Source organism: Carettochelys insculpta, chromosome 18 (assembly GCF_033958435.1).
Source record: "Carettochelys insculpta isolate YL-2023 chromosome 18, ASM3395843v1, whole genome shotgun sequence".
In the NCBI taxonomy this organism is placed as follows: domain Eukaryota; kingdom Metazoa; phylum Chordata; order Testudines; family Carettochelyidae; genus Carettochelys; species Carettochelys insculpta.
The window spans coordinates 21,464,140-21,488,506 of record NC_134154.1 but is presented as its reverse complement, the minus strand read 5'-3'; the positions used below and the strand labels follow the sequence as shown (position 1 = coordinate 21,488,506).

General features: G+C 44.9%; 1 protein-coding gene across 1 annotated transcript in view; it reads left to right on the top strand.

The window, feature by feature from the left end:
- The window catches only part of TMEM132C (transmembrane protein 132C), a 278,501-nt gene that overhangs the window by 207,639 nt on the left and 46,495 nt on the right, over nt 1-24,367 (top strand). The window contains exon 5 of the mRNA XM_075013049.1: nt 21,437-21,580. Coding sequence (XP_074869150.1) covers nt 21,437-21,580 — 144 coding nt within the window. The remainder of the gene's footprint in view (nt 1-21,436; nt 21,581-24,367) is intronic.

Here is a 24,367-nt window from a genome sequence, read left to right as displayed (position 1 = left end):
AAACTGCAGCCCACAGACCCCCTGTCTGCCCTCCTCCCCTGTGCATCTCTTGGGCACGGGGGCACTGGAGCCTGCCACTTCCTATGTTTCCCCCTCTTTCCCAGCACTTTTGGAACAGTTGCAAACACCTGATTCACAGCATTCCAGCTCTGAGAAGGAGGGACAGAGTGCAAATCCAGTGAGAGAGGGGGAGGAGACTCTCGTGTCCTGCTGTGCAAGAGGTGTGGGGGGAGGGAGATAGACAGAGGCTCGACAGGGCCTCCGGTGGTGCCCCAATGGACTGTGGGTTGCTGCAACCCAATGAGATGGAGGGCCGCTATTTTTGGTTGCCCACCGCTGTTCTAGCCCATCATCCTACCAATTAATCCAGCAGCTGTAGATTATGATTACCTTTACTACAGCTTCAGTCATTTCTTAATAGCAATGGATCTCCATCCCAGGCATGCTTTTTACTCTAATTTGAATCATTAATTATAATGGTTGATAATTATTTCTTCCTTCCTTAATTTACTGTGGATTGTATCAGTTTATGACCCTGCATCTGGGTTTTTCAGTTGATTGAGACATTGTGTCGCCATATCTCTTTCATACAAATCTTGTTGTCAGTATATGCAACTGTGAAGACCACTGAGCTAGCTCTTATTGGTCAATAAGGTAATATTGCTTCTTACATCAGGTAAACGCGTCAGGTCAGAAATTATCTTATCCTGACCTGGCTCCCCATTACACTGTATTGTTCTTTCTCCCTCTTAGAGCGTCGGCCAATTTCCAAGGCAGGCTGTAGACAATGACATATGTGCCATCATGGCCCTCATTATACCCTTGCCACTGTGGAGGGAATTTTATTGTTCTTTGTGTAAAATTATACTCCAAGGTGAAGGTTGTCACCTGTCCATGTCCTTTTTAGGCAATCAACCATTGTCTGTTTCTTGGTCTGAATGTATATGGCACAGTTCTTCAGATATGAATTGGCACTGATTCAAACCTTTTGTGAGTCAAGTATAGCTATTCCCTGACAAGCTATCCTCTCATTATAGGGTAGCCACACCTCCTGTTGAGGTCTTCACAGAAACAAACATTTGGAATACAAATATATAGACAATACTCAAAACTTCAAATACAAAAATGATGCATGCGCAAAAATAGGATTTACAGATCCAGCAGATTATACCATTGAAAACTATAGGTTACAGAGGTGTTTGAGTCAAAGCATCCCTGAGTTAGGCATATTTATATTCATAATCCATTTTCCATATAACATGGGGAGGGTCTGTCACAAAAAACACTGTTTAAGGGGAGAATTCTTGTACATAGATTCTTAGTGGACTAGAGCTAGCTACGTGTTTTATTTTAATTTGGTAACTCATTTTGATCTGCCTATTTTACTTATAACCACTTAAATCCTACTGGTTTGCTTAATAACAAATGTTTATATTGTTCATAATCAAGCCCAATATAAATAGTTATTATCTGGGACAAGATTGTGCTTATCTCCCTTTCATTGATAATACGGGGTTTATCTGATGAGCCCTCCCTGTGCAAATCTTTTACACAGAGTGACAAATTTATTTGAGGGGTTTGATCTCCTTTGAGGGTTGATTTCCCAGGTGCTGTGCCCTAGAACTGCATCCTCCCAGAGATGTGGTGAATCCATGTTTGCATTTCTGTGCAAGGAGTGGTAGCCCCAACTCTGTGCCTTGTCTAAGGGGGACCAGAGTATCTGGATGAGCAAGCTAAGGTGGTGGGGAGCCCAGAGAACAAGGAGACAGGTGTCAGTGGTATGACCAGCACACAGGGGAACATCCCAAGGGGTCTTCTGTGTCCACACCCTGTTATCTTCATCAAGAGACCTGCCAAGAACATGACCCATTAGAGAGAATGCTCTCCACGTGGATTTTTTGTAGCCACATTTTCAGGAGATGTACCAATGAATGTGACACAGAGATGTGTTGGATCCCACTTTGGCCATGATTTCATTGCACAGAAAAGGTCTAATTTAAAAAAAGCCATGTTTCCAGTCTGCCTTTGAAGCGTTTAATTCCCTGTCGTATGTCACGGTTTCTTTCAATGGTAACAGCAAGTTCCATTATCAGTAATCTGGCCGTTTACAGTCCATCATACATTAGGGCATAGAGTTTGGAAGAGTTTCCTTGAACCATGATCAAGAACTGTTTGCGGATAAATCTAAAATAATGAAGATTGACTAGGTCACGAAATAAATCCCACTTCATTAACTTGCCTGTATCTTTTGATGTTTCTTTCTTCCCTCTGTTTCATCTGGATTTTTTCATCCTGTTATTATTATTATCCATTCTTTTTATTCTCCTACCACTTAGAATCCCCAGTCATGGACAGAATACCACTGTTCTAGGCATTGCAGTTTCATCAACAGTTCCCTAGTTGAAGGGGAGATGGATGGTGTGAGCTAAGAGTCTTTGCCCTCTCTGTCTTCTGTGGTTCCATGATGCTCATATTTTCAAGCATATCCATCTTTTCTTGCCTTCTGAGGAACTGGTTCAATCAAGCCTTAAATATTAGATTATGGTCTCTGAATCAGCATGGTTTCTTTTTAGTATGCTTATTTTAATATGCTTCCTGTCTTACTCTATTGCCTGCAGTTGGAAGTTAACATAATTGGCCAAATCCTTTTCTCAGTGACTTGGATGTAACTCCCATTGACCTTCGGATTGCACCCATTTACCTCATGTGAATTTTCAATACTTATCTACCTAATCTGGATCAGAAAGACACATAGTAGGTGAGATAATATCATTTTTGGAGCAACTCCTCTTCGGCTGTGTCTACTGGGGCAACTAGTGTTCAAATGACACCTCCATGAAAAAATAAAGTATTGCTAACAACAGGTGCCGACGTGAACAGCTCTCTGTTGGTAGGAACGCTTTCCTGCCAAGAAAGCTCACGCCCTTCGTTGGAAGTAAAAGTATGTTGTTGGTTAAAGAGCTGACCAAGCTTGGCTGCACTGCCCAACTTCTGACAACAAGGCTGTATTAACACAGCTGTGTCTCTAAAAGCTGTATAGTGTAGACAAAGCCTTAGTGAGAGAAATAAGCTTTGGGGCCATACAAAGCTTCTCCTCACTCTGTGCACAGCTCTAAGGCAATGTGGGAGTGGCCAGGGTTTACTGCCCTAAACCCCACCCTTTCCATGCATGGCCCCACCCCTTCTGGGCAGAGAGCCAACCCCCCACCATCACCTTGGCGCCAGGCCTGTGGTGGCTGTCGTCCCCACGGGGTGCAGTTGTGGCATAATGCATACCTATAGCTAATGTTTAAATTAAGGTCATGTGAAATAATAAACTGCAGATGGACTGCTGGGTGATGTGCTCTGGGCAGAGCTAAGAGCAGCAGGATGTGCAATGCACTCCGGGCAGTGCTGAGGGCTGGGAGAGCGAGGCATGCTCCAGGCTGTGCTGAGGGCTGGATGACCCTGCAGAGCCATCTCAGTGCGGCCTGGCCAGAAGGTGGAGCCCGAGATGCCTCACAGGCAGCTGGGCCCTGCTGGTGGATGTGGGGCCTTGAATACACAGGGCCCAAGCCAACCACGCTACTCACCTTCCCCTAAGGCCAGGCTTGCAGCCCTGCCCCTTCCGCCCATGGACCCGCCCCTTCCAAGAGCATGGATCCAAGCCTCCCCCACCTCTTGCCCAGGGGCCTGGCAAGGCTCTTAGCCTCTCTGCTTAGGCATGAAATTACCTATAACATATTCTTCGCCCCACGCTGAGCCCTGTGCAGTTATAATTAAGTCATAAACTGTGACCACGTGACAACCACTTAAAGGCGTACATGAAGGATTTTATTTAGTTATTTTTAGCCCATTGTTCGAAAGAAGGACTTCTTATTTCGATGCATCATATAATTGAATTTTAGCAATACAGACTTGATATTGTACATCAAAGGAATCATTTGTTATGTTCCCTTTCTGCAAATTCAGATGTTAATAGGGTGCCTTCACTTCAAAGAAGCCATGAGTTAGGTATCAAGGTTTTTAAAGATAGCTGCAGGCGTCTCTATCTCCTGGTGCAGCATACTTTTCTTGTCTGCTCTAGGGACAGTTGAAGTTGTCAGAGCTGCAGAATCCTACTGATTGTTTAACAAAAAAAAAAAAACACAACAAGAGAGGGAAAGCAAATGATCTGTCACTAATGAGGGGTCACTAATTAAGATTTGCCTGTGCTAGAAGACCGTAAACTGAGCAATGGTAATTGATTCTGGAAGATTTGTGGATGTAGAACACTGAGTTGGCTTTCCCTGAAGGCTCTCAGCTCTTGGTTGTGAGTTACATCGTTGACAGGAACTGCAGGGAAAATTATGTACTGAACCAAGTGGGGAAAAAAAATTAAAAAGTGTTAGTTTGATGGTGCACTCAGAGCTGTGCCAAAATCAGTGAGCTGTAGAGGGGGAAATGAACTGCTTCCAGCTGGAAGTTAGATTTATCAGGGAGTGTGTACCAGTGGTTAGAGCAGGGGAATTCAATAACAGGACTCCTGGGTTCTCTTTTAACTAAACCACTTGCTAACTTGCAGTGCGACCTTGTTCAAGTCTGTCTCCGAGTTCTCTCACCTTCAAAGCGGCGACAGCAGTAGTTCCCAACCTGGAGTCCGTGAGGGTATTGCAGGGAGTCTATGGAAAAAAATAAAAATGATTGTAGAAAATAAGTTTTAAATAAATTGCAAAGTTACAATCAATTATTATTTTGAAATTAAATATCGGTTAAGGTTAATTGCTGTCTGAGAATCTATGTTGTGGTTTCCTTTTTCATTTAATGAATTTCATTTAGCTCGTAGAGGCTAGAATTAGCATTGAGGGGGGTCCATGAACAGTTTGGGGGGATGGTTGGGGATCCACACTAGTGAAAAATTTGGGAACCACTGGTCTAGAATGCTAAAATCTTTGTCTGTAATGTGTCAAAGGTGACTAGGTGTTAGATTTTTTAAAGAAAAGGCCCAGCACTTTTACTACAGGTTGAACCTCTCTCGTCCAGCACCCTCGGGCCCTGACTAATGCTTGACAAGAGAATTTGCCAGACTACCGGAGGTCGATATTGTCTAGCACATCACCAACACTTCCCCTGCTGACTGGGCTCTTTGAAGACATTTAGGGGTAAATTACAGCCAAACAACAGCCAAGAACACTGAGAGCCAAGACTGATGGCTGTGAGGTAGGGGAAGGGAGTAGGAGGTCTGAGGCAAGCCACGCAGAGCAGGCAGCAGCAGCAGCCGTGCATGGAGCTCGTGTGAGGTAGGTGCATGGGAGGTGGTTTGGGGCTGTAAGGGGTTTAAACCGAGGGTTGGGAGAGGTGAACTTTTCCCAGGGAGAACCTCCCCCCACCCCATTGTTTTGAATTGCTTTGTGTCACAAAGTCTTACTGAATTGTCATAATGGGTCCACCGCCCCAGAAGAGTTGGGAACTGCTGGTCTGGAGTAAGATTTTAATTATTCCTTAGCCCTCTTGGCACAACACATCTAGTGCAGCTATGGGAGGGTGAGTTGGGTTCTTATTCTACAGCACCATTGGTTGTCAGATAGCATTAAACAAAGTAGCAGGTACGTTCCTTGAACTCACCACCAGGGGTGTCCCTGCCTCCCTTTTACAGTCATATTGACGTCTAGCACTAACAGACACAAGTTGTTCGCAGGAGGGAACAAACCTGTGGGGCTACAGCCCTGTGCACTACCACATGAGCTAGCTACAGGCCAGCTGACTCTCAGCCCAAGCTGTAAAGCAGGGACTTCACTCTCCCTAGTACATTATCTCAGTGCTTCTGCAGTTACAAAAGGAAAAGTCACTGAAGGGAAAGCCCAAAGGGTGATAAACTGACCGGCAGATTAGGCCAGGCTTGTTACCTGTTCAATACGTAACACTCAAAGGTAAGCAAAGAAGAGAAAAAAGTCATCCAAATTTCAACCAACAAGCCTTACACATGCTTACCCCTTGGTGTACTCATCTGATATGCTAGAAACTCCTTTCCTTGGTCATTTTAAAGCAGCAGCTCTCAAACTGGGAGGAGAGGGGTCAAGAGCCATTGGGGCGTCACAGAGTTATCACAGAGGGTGGGAGTACAAGCAGTCAGCGTCTACTAAAATCCCCCGCTTTGCTTCCACCATTTGTAATAATGTTAAATAATTCAATGTTTTTCATTTATAAGGTGGGGGGTCACATTCAGAGACTTGCTATGCGAAGGGGGTTACCAGTACAAATGTTTGAGAACTGTGATTTTAAGTGCTAAGAATTCAAATGCTGAATATCAGCTCCCCCACCCACTTCATAGACATGAGGTCTGGGAACATAGAGTGTCAGAGAACCCAGTTGGCTGAAAGCTAGATGTATATTTTATTTTTAATCATGGGATTATGTAAATTAACAAACGGATGCTGTTAGGCTGTGGATTTTGTTTATCAGCTGTAACCTCCATAGCATTAGTAATGCAAATCTGCACCCATCGCATCAAGCAGGCTCACAAGTCAACATAACTGCTGTCCACAGCGCAGTGAACTTGAGTGCGTCATTTTAACGACCATGCCATGGAAACCTGTGATGCATAATTTAGTACTATTTATGGTATTTGAAACAAGCACGTGTACAGCTCACCTTCTGTGTCTCACCCTCCCAGTCATCCTCCCATGTACTGTAAACCCAGTATTCAAACAACTGGAATTCTCAATTAACCAGCGTTCCGTCCCACCCCAGCCATCCCCTTCTTACTCTGTTGTCCTCTGAGTGTGTGTGCAGCCAGCAGCTCCGCCACTGTCCCACCCAGTGCCCTCTGCCTAGGGCAGCTGCATGGCAGCAGCCCCCAGATTGGCACAGTGGCTGCCCCCAGAGCAGCTCCCTGCCCAGTGCCCACCACCAGCAGTGGCTATCAGCGTATCTAAATGCCCAGCAGCCTCCCAGCCCCAGGGCTGACGGATATGGAAGAGTTTACTGCAAATACAGCCTGTTGCCAGAATGTTGCTGCTAATCTGGGCATAATGGGTAAGGAATCATGGAAGCACCACACTGCCAGAGGGTTTCTTCTTTTTGCCACGCTGCAAATACTTCCCTAGTCCTAAAGTTGTTACACTGAAGTTGTTATACCTGAAGGCCCTTCTCCCACGAAGTCTTGCACAGAACTTTCCTTCTAAATGAAAACACCACCAGTGCATCTGCGTCACCTCCCCAGACATGCAACCCATGTTTTTCAAATTCAAGACTGTGTCTGTGCACAGGAAGAAACGTTCATCACAAAGCTATGATTAACATCGTACTATGTAGTTCCACTGATAGAATTTTCCAATGGTAAACAGGACCATTCTCATGACCTTAGGCTCCGGTGGATTTCTCTTGATAACGCCATCTAATCAGATTTAGAGTTTAATTAAATAGCTGTCACTTTGCTTTCTCATTCTGCCACGATTTAATGTTGAATTAGTTCCTAAGTTAGCCAAGCTTGAATGCTTGCCTTCTTACAGTTCAGAGGTTGGATGAACACAGGGATTGCCCTTCAGATAAATCCAAGCAACTAAGGTCCATATTCCCTACTCTGGTCTCTGCACAGAGTTCCCACAGACGTCAACGTAAGATCTCGGATGGGAACAAAGGTGCCAGATTCCTGGAGAGGTCACTGTATTGGTGCCTGCCTTTGAGGAATATGCGACAAATCAAATGTGAGCACATGCAGACCTCTCTATTCTGGCGATAAGATGTCAGGGCTGTGGGGTTTTTTTGTTTTTCCCTTTCTAAGAAAGCACAGTATTTCTTCTGAATACCAATGCTGCTGAATATACTGTGAAACTGAACTCTCAGAACAGGCATAGGAGGAAAGATTCTGATCTGTGGTACCTCATATGCAGCCAATTGAGAGTTACACTGGTGTAACTTACATCAGGATCTGCCCAAAGGTCTCTGCTAAAGGATGAACCACTCTAGTTCCGCACCCTTAGGGCCTGACTGGTACTGAACAAGAGAATTTACCAAACGGTAGGAGGTCAGTATTGTCTAGCAGCGTTACTCACGCTTCCACTGCTGACTGGGCCCTTAGAAGACATTTGGGAGTAAATTACAGCTAACTAACAGAACAGAACAGAGAGCCAGGACTGGTGGCTGGAAACAAACTTTATGGGAGCACGAGAAACTTGGCCACACCCTTGATAAGTGGATATCCAGCTAATTAAAACCATGCCAGACTACGGATGTTGCCAGAACAGAGTGTGCTGGATTAGAGAGGTTCAGCCCATAATCTGTAGTCTGTTGGTAGCATTGGCTCAGAGTCTAAAAACTTCTCATGTTATTGAGAAGCAGAGAATTTTGACTTGCCATGTTATCAGTAATATTCACATCTAATTCCTTATTCCCACCCTAGTGCACTCAGCTTCCTGCATACGCCTGTGTAAACGTAAGATCTACATCTACACGAGAAGCCTCTGTCGACAGAAAGCCTCTGTCGATGGGAAGGATTTCCTGGAAAAACTTCTGTCAAGAGATTGCATCTATACATAAAAGCAGATTGAAAGAGCAATCCGCTGCGTTGACAGAGAGCAGCCAGACTGCCCTGCCCTCTCTCAACAGAACGGCTGACAGGAAGCCAAGTTAGTCTGTATCTTCAAAAACAACAAGTCCTGTGGTACCATATAGACTGACATATTTTAGAGCATAAGCTTTCGTGGGCATCTGATGAAGCAGGTCTTTGCCCACGAAAGCTTATGCTCCAAAATATCTGTTAGTCTATAGGGTGCCACAGGACTTCTTGTTGGTTTTGTGTATAGACATTCTGAGGCTTTTACCAACAAAAGCCCAGTTTTGCTGGGACAAGCCTCTTAAGTAGATGTAGCCACCGTGTTTTTATACCATTTTAATTCCAAGGACATAACTCCTTATTTCCCCATTTGTAATGAGATTTGAATGATCGAGATCCGTGGAGGTATTTAGGCAATAGGTCAGGGTGAATGTACATAGCATCTAAATTCCTGCTTTCCATTATTTGGACATGCAAAGGCATTTCAGAAGAGCTCATTGACTTTCAAGGCAGTTTTGTCTTTGCAAAGAATAGAGTGATGTTACTGTGAGTAAACTTTCCTTCCAGTTGTTCTCATGTGGGATAATGTACTATTTCCAGCCTTAGGGCTTCTCAATTGCATCATCTTTCAGCTAAACAAAGGAGACAAATGAATCTGAGTTTTTTCTCTGCCCTAACGTGATTGGTTGCGCTTGAATCACAGCTAATTAAGTGCCTAGTATTGGAGGGGTAGCCGTGTTAGTCTGGATCTGTAACAGCAACGAAGGGGCCTGTGGCACCTTATAGACTAACAGAAAAGTTTTGAGCATGAGCTTTCGTGAGCACAGACTCACTTCATCAGATGCTCAATTAAGTGCCTGGCTCTCTAGGCCTCCTATCTGTTTCATGTATCTCAGTAGGAGACCATTACAATGTATGTTGCAGAAGTCCAAAATATTCCATAATATATTTGTATGCAGATCTCGGTAGATGGGCTTTTTTTTTTTTTTATTTCCTTGCATCATTGTGACCTCAGAGCTCATTCTGAGCTCATGGTGTAACTTCAGGATTATATAAAAGGAGATATCATTTTATATCTTTTCTACCTCCTTGGGTGGAGTCTGATGGTTTGGTCCTTTTGTAAAGGTGTTGAATATCCAGAGAGCAAAAAACATCCATAGATTGAGCTAGATTGTTGTATGATACATTTTTCATACTGGGACTGGCTAATAAAAAACTAGGTGATAGCTGAAACATAACAATTAATTTTTAAACTAATTTTTCTTGTGCTAGAGTAAATCAATTCTTTGTATGTGCTTCTCACAGTGAGGACGTTAACTTTATCGGAGACATACAACGAGTGAGGTAATATAGTTTACTGGATCAACCTCTGTTGGTGAAAGAGGAGTTGACATGCCCCTTGTCTATCTAACGTCCTGGGATTCACACAGCTACAACACTGCATTAATCTTAGCAGACCAGTAAAGAAACAAACATGAAAATGTTCCTTAATATTTCTGTCTGTTGTTGAAATATGTATAAATGATACTTCTGTTCCCCTTCATATATCGGAAGAGTCTTATTGTGTTCCTGTGTGGCAGGAAGACTTCTCTCAGTCAAAAGCTTCCAGGTTTTCTCATTCTTCATACCAAAACATTGGCTTTGTGGTTGCATTATTGGGACTATGTGCCCTAGTGTTGGCAGGTTTGCAAAGGCAATTTCAAATCTGCAAAAGCCATCTAGAAGATCTAGCCACACAACTCCCACTAATTTCAGTGGGAGCAGAGCAGTTAGCTCACCTACTTCACTTTGGAAATCACAGCCTGTGGTGGGCTTTGTTTTGTTTTGTTTTTTTCTAAAGGGGGCTGTAACACCTTTATAACACCCTCATTCTGGGCTGAATATTTGAATATGCTCAAGGTTCATCCTGTTTCTTTCCTTATTTTTAGACAGTTTACTTTGCATTATTTTGTCAATGGTTTTAAGTAACAGGAGGCAAATCCATAGATAGTTCTTACATGTTTTTGCTTCTTTCCTCGCTAAAAAGAGATTTGATTTAAAATCATGAACTTCAATGTCTGCATGCACAGACGGTAGACTACTTGTTGGGAGATCTTAAGAACTAAAGAAAGGGGAAATGTCAGAGATACTGCAATTGTTAAAATTACCTACATCTTGGTTCTATGTTGTTCATAAGGTTTCTTAGTAGCTTGCATGTATCCACAGCATAATGGGCTGTTTAATTTACATTCTGCTTTTTTTAAAAAGTTCCCTATCCTTATTCAAAGTGTAAGCAGGTAGCATTATTATGGCAGATACTAAATGTAGTGACAGGTGTTTCTAACATTGCCCAATGTGATCTCAAAGGTCCAACTTCTGCTCCACCATTAACTTGCACTGATGAATACCTCAGGCTGCTGCAATAATGAGACGCAATCTGGTGGAGTTCAGAAACTCAATTTCCAGGCTTTGATGGATTTTGAATCAGACCCCAAGAGCTCTTTAAACACATTGTTAAATTAGACCGTTATAAAACCCTTTGCTCTGCTGAATGGCCAATCTCAGTGTTTTTATATCATCCATGTTTGTTTCTCTCTCTGAGGTTTTGTTCAGCTTTTTGAGAGACCTTTGTATCCACATCTTCCTCTTTTTTCTTTCCAGTTTGCTGCCTGGCAGCCTGTGCATAGATGTGCTGATTGTGGGCCCAATTCTGTTACGCTAATGGGCCTGTCCTTGAATAGAGGAGCCAGAAGGGGGATCGAAACACCCCTCAGGAATATTTTCTCTGCAGGGGTCTTCTCTCCTGGCAACAGGCTCTTTACCAGCCCTATTCTTGGTCCTCGTGTTACCCACACAAATTTCTTTTTCCCTTCAACACTTTGGGACACGCACACCTTTACCCAATGTGTAGACTCAAGGTGTGAGCCTGTTGATTCAAACTCCCACACTTACCCAATTCTTACAGCTCAGGGCATAACTTCCTGCAGGTCTGCAGGGTCTTTGTCCCTGAAAAAGCCTTACACAATAATTTTTGTATTCTCTATTTACTGACAATTATCGAACAAGCAGAATACATGCTAAGCACTCGGTGTCATGCTCACCAATCCTGATAAAGGCAGGCAGGCTTCCCCTGTTGGCCAGATAAAGTCAGTCTCTCTGGGCGCTGGATGCTGCACCTCACAGTCGTGCAGAGAAGTTCTGGCAGGTCTGCTCTTAGGCTCGTCTTGGAGGTGAGTTCTTCTGCCAGGTTCTTTTCCTTCTTCTTCCTGCCTTCCTTTTCCTTTCTTCCCACTCTTTTCCTAACTTGAGTCCTGCTTAGCTGTACCTTGACCAATTATTTTAGTATACTTTTATGAAACAGTCATCACCTACTGTAACACAATTACATAACCAATCATACCCCACCACCTTAGTTGATTCACACCTACAAAAATACAGCAGACAGAAACAATTACAAACCACACAGACATCATTCAGACAAAAGTAGGAAAATGAGGACAATCATCATAGAACCTCCACAACCTCAGTGATTTGTAAGTCATTTCCTCCCAGAAAAATGCTGTTAAATAAGTTTTCTCTACCCATCTTAAGATCTGCTTTTTTTGTTTTTGTTTTTTTTTTAAACTTGTGACAGTGGGCATCATTAGGGCAGGGTCTCCTTCTTAACAGCCTGGTGTGGCACTGTTGTGATGAAATGTGTGACTCCAAGCTTTACAGTTAATGGCTGCTGCTCTTCATTGTAGCAGCAGAAGGTGGGTTTAGGTCTCAGTCTGGTTATTGAAAAACCAGTTGGTTGTACTACTGCACCCAGCATGGGAAGTGTGTTTGATGAAGAGGAGGAAGTGGGACAAAGGTGAGAGGGGATGTGTCTAGAATGCACTGTTCTACCACTATTCTCTGCTCCCTGTGGCTTGTGGAGTTTGAACCCCTCTAGTCCAGGTCTCATCCAGCAACATCCATAATGCAGCATTACTTTAGTTAGCTGGGAGACCTCTTATGATGGGTGTGGCCAAGTTTCACTTGGTCCCATAAAGTTTGTTTATAGCCACCAGTCCTGGCTCTCAGTGTTCTCTGCTGGAATTTACCCTCTAAATGTCTTCTAAGAGCCCAGTAAGCAGTGGAAGTGTTGATAATGCTGCTAGACAATATTGACCTCCCGTGGTCTGGCAAATTCTCTCGTTCAGCACCAGTTGGGTCCTGAGGGTGCCAGACTGGAGAAGTTCAACCTGTAGTGCATTATGGGGAGCAGAACAGTAGTTAGTGATATGGAGGCAAATTGTCTCAGAATACAGCACAAACAGTGGTGTCTTCAGGCTGCTTCTGCCCCTTCCCTTCCTCTCCAGCACCAAGTGTATGGACAACAGAAGTGAGAATCATGCCCCTGACTTTATTTAAGCATGTGCTTGGACATGCAGCAACCCCTGCGTAGCATATTGCACTTGGCACCTGCAGGATTGAAGTGCCTGCAGCTCTGAAGTTGCTTAAGCAATTTGTTCACAGATAATACTTGCACAGTTCCTGTATGGTACACCAGTGATGAGTCGTGAGTGATTTAATTGGAGATGAAGTACAAAGGGTTTCCATCCTTGTTCTGATGGACCAGATGCCATGGTGCCCTAGCTACTGATTCCTTACTACTATCAAGGATCTCTAATCATGCTAATGGTATTAGCTATTAGCGAATGTGTCTAATACATTTCTATTATCTTCATGCACATTGTGCACGGACGGTTGCTAGGCCCATGGGGGAAAAAGATTTAAAACTTCAGTGAGGCTTTATCATGACAAACTGCATCTTTGATTTTTGATTTTTCTTCTCTTGCGGATGCAGTCCCTGAAGTAATTAATCAAACAAAATCCATTCAAATGCGTCCAGTTTCCCTTAATGAAGCCATTAGCCGAGGGCAGAAGAGTGAGGTATCATAATTGCTCATAATGTGCCGGTAGTCAAATTTTGTGCCTCTTCTGTCCAGAAGCCTCTTGGGGAATGTTAGCAGGTTTTATAACTTTTGGGGTGGTATCTCTACCTCCAACCCACTTAAGCAACATTAACGCTCTGGAATGATCCACTGGAAAGAGATAAACAGAAATGATGGATTGGTATTAAACAACTGGCACATCAACTCTGTGCTATAGAACAGTGTTTCTCAACCTTTTTTAAAAGTACCCCCTTCCAAAAAAGTGTAAGTACCCCCAACTTCTCTCCTGTACCCCAAAGGGTGCACATACCACTGGCTGACAAACGTAGTCCTCAGGTAATAGTCTGAGGTCAATAGTCTGAGTCTTGAAACAGGTGCCATTCAACCGTTTCAGACTACTGTGCGGTTCTCCCCTGAGATACGCACATTCGATATGTTGTGCAATTGGGGCAGGGGATCCCCCTGTGAAGGGGGAAGAGAGCTGGATGAGCACTTGGCTCTGCCATCTCAGCCCCAACCAGCAAAGCCCTGCCAGCGGCCCCAGCTGCTGCCACCACGGCACAGGGAAGGAGGTCCCCCAGTCAAGGGGGTCCCCTGCCCCCTCCCCGCAGTGGCTGGTGGAGGTGAACTGGAGGAGCCAAGTGCTGTGCCAGCTCTCTTCACCCCTCACAGAGAGCTCTACCCCACTTTGTTAAAGGGCTGCTGCTGGCAGAGCAAAGTTCCTCCAGCGCAGCCCCAGGCGCCCCCTGGGGGATTTGGGCGGGGTCTGTGGCTGAAAGCCGTCTGGGTGCAGAGCCCCACCAGCAGCCACAGGATCCCTGGCTGGGGAGCAGGGTGGATACCACCTCCCCACGGCTGGAGTGCCGAGCCCAGCCGGCAGCCACAGCAACTGTGGCTGGTGGAATCAGGTGTTCCCCGCTGCACCATGACTGGGAAGTGGCTGGGCTCCCAGCCCACCCTCCAGCAGCAACCCCAGATGAGGCTTTCTCTTGGTTCCTGGCTCCCTGCACTGGCGAGACTCAGGAAACTGACCAGCCATGTGCTGGTCAGTTTCCCAGGTCCTGCTAGTGGCAAGGAGACGGGAATCAAAGTCAACCTGGTTTACAGGTCCAGTAAGTGGCAGGGAGCTGGGAACTAGGAGCTGGTGGGCTGGTCAGTTTTCCAGCTCCTGCAAGCCCATGGGAGCCAAGAACCAGGCTACCCATCTCCCCTGACTTGTGTGAAATTTGTGTTACACAGGGATTGCAGGAACCCAATCCCCGCATAACTCAGGGGTGTACTGTACCCTTTTCAGGAGTCAGATTTGTTTTGCGTACCACCAAGTTACACCTCACTTAAAAACTACTTACCAAAGCCTGCAAAAATATCACAGAAGGCTACTACTGAAAACTGGCTGACTTTCTACCATCTTATTTTCAAATACATGAATTGGAATAGAAATATTGTACTTGCATTTTAGCGTAAGGCATACGAAGCAGTAGAAACAAGTCATTGTCTGAATGAACTTTTAGATTGTACTGACTTTACTAGTGTTTTTATGTAGCCTGCTGTAAAACTAGGCAGATATCGAGATGAGTTGGAAGACCTCTGTGTACCCCCACAAGGGTACACATACCCCTGGTTGAGAACCACTGCTCTAGAACATAGAAAACAGGATTTCCTTGGTATTGGATGTCTATGCTTTTTCCTTCTTAAAAGGCACAGATCATTTTCTTTTGGCCAGTAAAGTAGCAGCCTCTGATTAGGGGATGGGTGAACCAGAAGAGGTTTAGGCAGGGCTCATATGCTCAAAGACTATTTCCTGGGACTCAGGGCATCCACTCCATGGATTTAAAAATATTTACTGGAACTCTGTTCCAAACTGCTGCAGCTGAATTTACGCCCAGGGCTTGGGTCCAGTGAAGGCAGGATACCAGAGCTGAGGCATGTGATGCCATCATCTATTATGGCAAATCCATTATTTTGTTCCAGACTCAGAGTTTTGCTGCAGGGTGAAGCAAGCCCCTAATTTTGGTGAAGCTGCTACTATTGTATCACACTTTCAGCATTTTCACCATCCTCCTGTTGTGATACCAGCTTAGTTACGAAGCTGCCTCTGTCCTCCTTGTGATATGGGGAGAGTGTCCCAGTGCTCACATATCTCAGGAACATAAGATTTATCATCCAAGCTCAGCTCAGTAGCTTGTGGCTTTATCCACTAGACCCCATTGCTACCTTCTTCTTCAGTGTTTTAGTTCTTCATGTTTATTTTATTCCATTCCACTGATTGCCTATTTGCGTGCTTGAATAGCTCTGAAGTCACCACTGGAATAAACTCTCATGGTTCTCATTCAGGTCACTGTAAGTTATACCCAGTGCCAGGCTGGTGTTACATTTTCATCTTCGCATTGTGTTCACACCTCTTCTTGTTCGTTTGCATGTGGTAGGTAGGTTACCATTGGATGAAACTACTGATAAATCCCAAGGCCACACAGTAGGTTTTGTGCCTGAAGTTGTGCATCTATTTATGAAAGATGTCTTATTCTGAGCCTGTCCCTTTAAATTAGATTTCTCCATCAGTAATTCACTCTAGTCACTAAAGACAAGATAGGATCGTTTCAGAGCAGACCAGAGAGAGCCTGAAAAGATGCTCTGTCACTTCCACAAGCGCTCTCACAGGTCAAGTCCTTAGTTTGCACAGTTTAACATTCTCAGGCGCAGAAAATAAGGAAAGGCGCTTAGAGACTGAGGCACAAGATTCATTTCAAAGGACATACAGTGTCAGCAAGATAAAAAGAGACAGGAAAAGGCATAGTGCATTTGATCTTTGAAGTGGCTGGCTGGATTATTCCATGAATATAGAGATAGAATCCAACATGAGAAAAGGTGTTTTTAAAAAAATGTTATTACTGTTTAATAAATTATCAGAAATTCTAAGGACTTCACTTCTTTGTGTTTGTGGGGGCGGGGGCAGGTAGCTACTACAACCAGCACTTTGAACTCTGCTGCTCTGCAGCCAGGCAATGAGAATGTCCCCATCCCCCTGCCAGTCCCAGGAACTTTTAAAATCCATTTCCTGTAGGCTGTGTCTCATGGTGTCTTCACAGGGAATCAGGGGTGGATATCGCTCCAGACATTCTCTTGCATGGAGCACTGCTGAGCTTTTAGATCTGTGCAGTGTGTGAGCTGAAGAATCGGTGCTATCAAAAGTGTGAGGAACCTATGAGAACTGGGATACTTATGGGCTCATTTCTCAAACCCTTTTGTGAGAAGGGTTCTGAGTGAGACACGCTTCAGCACAGAGCTGAGATAAAGGAGCTGCCACATGCTGACCATAAGGCGAGGAAATCAAACAAACATCCTGGTGCTGCATCCAAGACGTGCCTTTTTTGTAAAGAACTGGATGGAATCCTGGGTGGAGACTCGATATCCACAGCTGAGACCCCAGTTGATACTTCAGAAGCCACAGAATCAGGAGAAAAGGGGTTAACCCTGAGCAAGAAGTCCTTGTTGAAGAGGATGATGAGATGGGACTCAGTGCAGGGTCACCCCATCTCACAGGCAGCCCAGAACTGTTTGCAAATCCATAGGAATATGGAGATTCAGAACAGCAGCAGCATGTGGAGAATGAAGCAATGGAAGAGATGTATGGTAAGTTGCTGTATTGCAGCATGGTGGGGTGTGGGGACCAGTGGCTCTGTTTCTTTGAGCTGGCTATGCCCTGCCTGGCTCGCTATGGCCAAGGAGCTCATTTATGCTCTCAGAGATATCAATAGAATCTTGCAGGGAGAGGATGTTAAAGGTTTTTCTGAGGTACTTGTGAATTTTCTCCTGGAGGTTCCATGTGGTACGGCACTCTCCCAATTTATTCTTGAATTTGTCATGGCCGTACCAAGTCAACTGCTTAAGGGGCTGCCCCCACCCAGACGCTAGCATTCAGAAGCAGGGCCCAGGTGCACTTGTTAACCTTCAATAGGGAGATGTCCCCCCATGGGTATGGCAGCCTGTGAACAAGCTCGGCATTTTTAGAATACTTTCTATGTACACCAGTTGAACAAGCCCTGAATGAAATTTCATTGTCCCCCACAACCACCCTTTTTACCCCCTTCACTGCCAGCTTTAAAACTCACCATGTTCAGCATATCTGGAGAGGTCTTTCTCTGCCTGTACAGAAACAGCAGCTTCTCTTCAGTGCAATGCATCTCAGTAAAGCATTTCAAACCTGTAACAGGGTTGCTACAGTCATTCTGTTGTTAATGGCTACTTTTTGCAGGCCTACCCATTGAGAAAGCAGCCCAGCTCCACTGCTGACCAGCTTCATCACCTCAAGAAAAAAAACAGAAGAGAGGACCTAATGAGGGACTTTTGAAACACTCACGACTCCAAATGAACAGAGAGGAGGAGAGAAGCAAGCTGAAGAGATGGAAGACAGAAACCACTGAAAGTCTGCTGAATCTCATGCAAGACCAGTCTGAAATACTTCAGCAGCCAATTAAGATGCAGAGTGAACACAACTGCAAAAGGCTTCCCTGCCAGCACCTTCATCACAACCCTTTACCCATTTCCCTCCCTCTGTACTCTTACAGACCCCTCCCTAGCAGCACCTGTAAAACTCAGTATTCAGCATCTCCTCCCTCTACGTCTCTGCCCACACGATCCTCTTCAATGTCTGGGAATGTTTTTACCATCACACTCCACTCCCCAATACGGCTGTGGCTTTAGCAGCTGGATGATGACGCAGTTGTGGTGCTTTCACCAAACCCTCATCCTCCCTTACCAGCGCACGTTCTCACTTGCTGTTGTATGACCGTGATTTGCACTGATGAATAAAGGAAAAATTGGTGCAGTGTTCAGTGATTTTATTGTGTGTTATACCTTCCATGCCAATCACTACGACCCCCAAGGGAAGCCTGTAACATCCCTTGGTGTAACAGGAAAGCCTTGCTCATGGGGAGCAGTATGATGAGGCAGGGAAGGAACCCGAAACATACAAATGTCATTGTCAGGGTTGTTCCTCAGAGCTTCCCTGATGTTGATGGCCACCCTGTGGGCACCTCTGGCAGCACAAGTGTCTGGGTGTTGAAAGCGTGTGCCCAGGCACAGTGCAACACTACCCCCATCTCTCACGTAAATCATGTAAGCAGCAGGACGCAACCAAAACCATGAGGATATGATTCTCCATAAGGTCCAGCCTCCCACAGAGACGCCTCCATCTCCCCTTCAGTCTGCCAAAGCCACATTCAACAACCGTACGGCACCAGCTTAACCTGATGTTGAACTGCTCCTTACTGCTGTTCAGGTACCACCTACGAGGCTTCACAAGCCAGGTCTTTAAGAGGTAAGCAGGATTACCGAGGATCACTATGGGCATTTTCACGTCCCTCACTGTAATCTTGTAGTCTGGAAAGAAGGTCCCTGCCTGCAGCTTTCTGTATTCTGTTCCTGAAGATTCGTGTGTCAGACACCTTTCCCGACCATTCCACATTTAGGAAACACCCCCAGGGATCCAGAAGCACCATAGAGAAATACACTTTCTGACTGAGGTACTCTGTGGCCAGATGGGACAGTGCTGCAGTTGGATTACGTGTACCATTGATTGTCCCTTCACAGTTAGAAAAGCCCATTTCTGCACGGTCAGCCACTGTCATCCACATTTCCCAAAGTCACAGTCCTGTGCAGAAAAATGTGATTTATTTCTCTGCACACTTGGCGAGCTGCAGTGCCAATGGTAGACTTCCCCACCCCAAACTGATTTGCAGCTGAGCAGTAGGAGTTAGGGGTCGCCAGATTCCACAAAGCAATTGCCACACACTTCTCTACTCAGAGCGCAGCTGTCATTTGGGTGTCCTGGTGCCACAGGTCGAGGGCCAAGTCAGCACACCTGTCCAGGAAGGTTGCTTTATGCATCCTAAAGTATGTAGCCAGTTCTTCATCCCATGCCTAAAAGACAGTGCGATCCCACCACTCACTGCAGGTGTCCCTAGCCCGAAAGCAGCAGCCTACACAGGAAAAATGCTCTATGACTGCCAAAGCCAATACCAAGTTCTTGCTGTCCATGTCGCTCACACTGTTGTCCTCCTCAGATTCTCCCTTCTTGGACACTAAGAGCAAAAGCAGCTCTGCTGCGATGCCTGATGTCCTCAGCACATTGAACACAGCATAAGAGAGAAGTCTGTGATCCGTGGTGCCTCACAGCAGATGCTGGAGCACAGAGCAACCACTAGCAATTTCAAATTGTGTGCAAGTAAGCCAGAAGTACCAGGAGGGCTTAGAGGCAAAGAGTGGCTGATGGGATATTTTCCACATTCGCAGGATGCCTTATGCCACATGCTGCATTCCCACTATGCTTAGCAACTAAAGATGATACCAGGCACTGTGGGATACCTACCCTCATTGCTTTGCTATTCTATTGACCTTGGAAGTAAAAATGTGTCCAAAACATGTTGACAGGAGGTGGAAGTGTAGATGTGAGTTGGCGACTTACTGTTTGGAGACTGTGTGTTGACATTGCTTATGTCACCAGAACATTACAGTGTAGACATACCCGAAGATAGACCACTTCAAACCCCGTTGTTTGAAAATTCTGTACTTTATTTATAATGTGGGATAGAGGTGTGTGTATGTAAGTGCCTTATAATCTGTTGGGTTTTTCACTTCTTCAGAAGTGTCAGTATTCTTTCTCCTCTTATATTATAAACAAATGTCTTGACTTGTTTTTTAAACAAGGAGAAGAGATGAAGCACAGAGTAAAATATTACAAGACCAGTTTAAGAAAAAGAAAGAAGAATTGTGTGGAATTTAAACCAGTTAAACCTGAATTGAAAATAAAACAATAGCTAGAGCATCAGTGCCCAGTCTTGCTTCTTTTGATGACAAAGGCAAAATTCCTGTTGACCTGTGTGCTTTAAGAGTAGCCCTTGGTGCTTTTGCTGATTTTTATTCACTTTGTAGAGATGGAAGTTAAAAGGCTGCATAAAGCCTTGAATTTTACCTCGACGTCAGTCGTAGGAGCAACATGATGATGAAATTGTTAGAAAAGTGAAACTTCTGTTAGTTGTTCAAAGGTGAATTAAAAGGTTTTTACCCTTTCAGAGTTAATTTTAAGCTTTTGAATTTCCTTCTTATTTCATCTGTAGTTAGTAGCATCACTAACACCTGCTGGGTTCCTCACGTTGTTTTATGGCTTAGTAGTGTCATCAGCCATATCAAAAAAAAAACCAACATCTTCCTGAAAAGTTCAGGTCTACATGCTAACCCCCATTTTTGCAAAGGGCTTGCATCCAAATAACACCATCCTGATCTGTGGAGAAGGTTGAGTTCCAAACTTTACAGCTACAGCCCTTTTCAGCAAAAAAACGTGAAGTCCTGTTTTGGCAAGTAAATTGTGGGTGCCGTGTTTAGTAGTAAGCATTTGTACTCTTAGGCCGCTGTGTTCACTTACTGGGAGATCACAAAGATCGATCTCCCGGGGTCAGTTTAGCGGGCCTGGTAGAGATCCACTAAACTGATCCCTGATCATGCACCTGTTGATTCTGATGCTCTACCAGAGCAGCGTGAGAAGAGAGAGAGGAGCCTTCTCTCGACCCTCCCTCTCAACCATCCGCAGAGTGGGGCCACCATGGAAATTCAAGCTAAAGTACATCAACACTATTCACTTAGCTGGAGTTTGCATATCTTAGTTTGATTTTGTCCCCTAGTGCAGACCTGGCCTTAATTAGCTTGCCTATAACATGGGTATGAAACAGAAGCTGCCTGAAAGTGGGGCCCTTCTTAGATGAAAAACTGCAATGATTTTCTTTTGTATATTAGAGTGTGCAGTTGAGGCCAATAGACTGTCCATGTGCATATAAGAGTTTGTCTGACGCAGAGAGTATAACTTTGCATTTACTTCATTTGAGTAGGTTGCTTCTAGTTGGAGACAGTTGGGTCAGATCACCAACTGGTGATAATGGGCATGTCTCCATTAATGACACACCAGCTCTCGAACCACTCTTGTGGCTTTATCTTTGAATTGTTATAACACTGCTGTGCTTGGTTTTGCGTGCAGGATGCAGAAATTCTGAATACTGCAATTCTCACGGGGAAGACTGTTGCCGTGCCCCTCAAAGTGGTTTCCATTGAGGAGAACAGTGCAGTGACGGACATCTCTGAATTGGTGGAATGCAAGTCTTCTGATGAGGATGTTGTGAAAGTAAGTTCCCCTCATGTGCTGGCTTTCCAGTAATTCCTGCTTTTCTATACAGAAATGGTAACAAGGAAGCAGAGCCCTGAAATGACCAACAAACCTGGGCCTGTGAATTAGCTATCCCCAGGCTTCAAATGGATAAAGTGGTTTGTAAAGACACAAAAGGAAGCTGGGGACCTCAGTTGAAACACAGGTGATTTTCAGTGGAAGTTGAGCATGGCAGTCCCATCTGTGCCTTTGAAAATCTACCCCCTTCAGGTATGACTACACTGTGGGGCTATGTCTACACTTGCCCCAAACTTCGAAATGGCCATTCAAACGGCCATTTGGAAGTTTACTAATGAAGCGCTGAAATGCATATTCAGCGCTTCTTTAGCATGCAGGCGGCCGCAGCACTTCGAAATTGACACGGCTCGCCGCCGCGCGGCTTGTCCCGACGGGGCTCCTTTTCGAAAGGACCCCGCCTACTTCCAAGTCCCCTTATTCACATGAGCAGATGGGAATAAGGGGACTTCGAAGTAGGCGGGGTCCTTTCGAAAAGGAGCCCCGTCGGGATGAACCACGTGGCGGTGAGCCACGTCAATTTCAAAGCACCGTGGCCGCCTGCATGCTAATGAAGCGCTGAATATGCATTTCAGCGCTTCATTAGTAAACTTCCAAATGGCCATTTGTGTGGCCATTTTGAAGTTTGGGGCTAGTGTAGACACGGCCTGGGTGAAAAGAAGCCAAAGACACAAAACCTCAGGGCTTGGTTCAACTGACTAAGCTCATGGGCTTCAAAAATTGCAAAGTACACATTCAGGCATGGGCTGGAGCACAGGGTCCGAAACTCTGTCCCATCCAGCCTGAGCATCTACACTGCTGAATGTAGCCTTTACTGTTAGCCCTGTAAGGCAGAGTCAGTTGATCCAGACTTTGACGCTCGCTGCTGAGGACTTTTTTCTTTGGGAGGGTGGGCTAGGGTAGCAACAGATACAATAGTCACATCTCAGCAGCAGCTTGACATAATTGTGTTGCTGTTTGAAGCCCTTTGCTGGAATGTGAACTCTTGGGGAGATCAGTTAGCTCCCTCGCCCTTGTGCAGAGAGCAAACGTAAGGCCTGTGCACTTTCAGTCCAATGGAAGACCTCAGACAGGGCTGACGTAGTGCACAGTCCTTGTGCAGGGGAGATTTTATCCTAACTGCATACAAGGTAAACTCCTTGGAACAGAGGGGCTGTCATGGAGTCTATAAATGTCCAGCACTAAGAACCAGAGGCCAACTTTTAAGCACAACTGCAATGCAAATGTTATATAATAATGTGGCCTGAACCCCCATTTGGCCTATGATATGCATCTAACCCAGTAACACCTGTGCAGCCACAGGGGCGTATATTGCATCCAATTATTCCAATAATTGGAGTTATACTAAAGTGGCAGAACTCCTGTGTGCTTGTAGCATCCTGTACTCAAGCATTTACAATGATACACTGGAGTGGGATACATGTAGAAGCCTCTGTTACTGCCACATAAATGCTTCCCCGCCTCATTAATTTATTTTGATGACCTTTGTTAGAATGAGGAAAGAGAGGAAAGCTGCAGGAGGATCCAGAGCCAGTTTACAGGGCCTTTGCACAGAGGGATTCAAGTATAGCTTTTAAAGGATCCAGTTCCTCCATTCAGCTCCAATGAGCACTGGGAGGAGCAGACTGTTACTGCAGAAGAAACAGAATCACACAGAAGTCATTGCTCATTATCCCCAGATGGGGTACATACTTGCAGTGACAATAAAGTGGCAGCCAAAAATGAAAAACCCAGAGTAATTATTTAATGGGTTGAAGAAAATACTTGATCGAAAACAGGAAGGAAAAAAAAAACAAGCTGTCCTACAAAAAGAGGTGCCATTTCAAACAATAATATCAGCATTTCTTGCACTATTTCAATTCTACAAGCATTCAGAGATCTGGAAAGGACTAGGGTTGCCTTGCAGTGTTATGCCCTTCTACTAGCGTTTTGAGCTCTGTGCTTAGACTTATGCAACTCCCAAAACATAGGTCAATCTAGTTATGTCACTTGAGTGTGTGAAAAATTTGAGCAATATCAATAAGCCCGCCTAAGTCTTGAAGTGCACTAAATTGACAGAAGAATATTTTCTTTGACCTCGGGGATGGATTTACTACAGTGGTGAAAAATCCTCTTACACCACTCTAGTAAGTGCTTATGCTACAGCTGTAGCACTTCTAGTGCAGACATTCCCTCAAGGCCTTTTCCCAATGGCTATAGTTACACTAGTGAGTTTTGCAAACAAAACCCCAGTCTTGTCAACAAAACTGGTGGAAAGTCGACACACAAAATGTGTTTTGTCAACAGTTTGTTGACAAAACTCAGTACTTCTGCCAGCAGCATTCTGCCTCTCAGCCATGAGCCGTAACGCTGCTGTCGACAGGTTCTGTCAACAAAAAGACCGTGGAAGCACTCTTGAGGTGCCTTCTCTCGACAAACAGGGCATCCGCAACAATGGGCAGCCCTGTCTGCTGTGTTTCCCGGTGCCTGTTTTGTCAAGAGAGCTGCCGGGCAGTCCGTCTGCTCTGTCGACAGAGTAGCGTGCTCGCCCAATTGGCTTTCGTGAGTGTCCGCACTCTGTCAACAGAAGTTTTGTCGGGAAATCTCTTGTGACAGTGACTTCTCTCAACAGATCACTGTAGTGTAACCGTAGCCAGTGACTCGTCTCTTCAACAGGGATTTTTCCAGAGGAAGTGTTTTGCATTAGTTTCACATGCTTTTAGGTGGGTTCTAAAAGCCCTGTCCAACCAC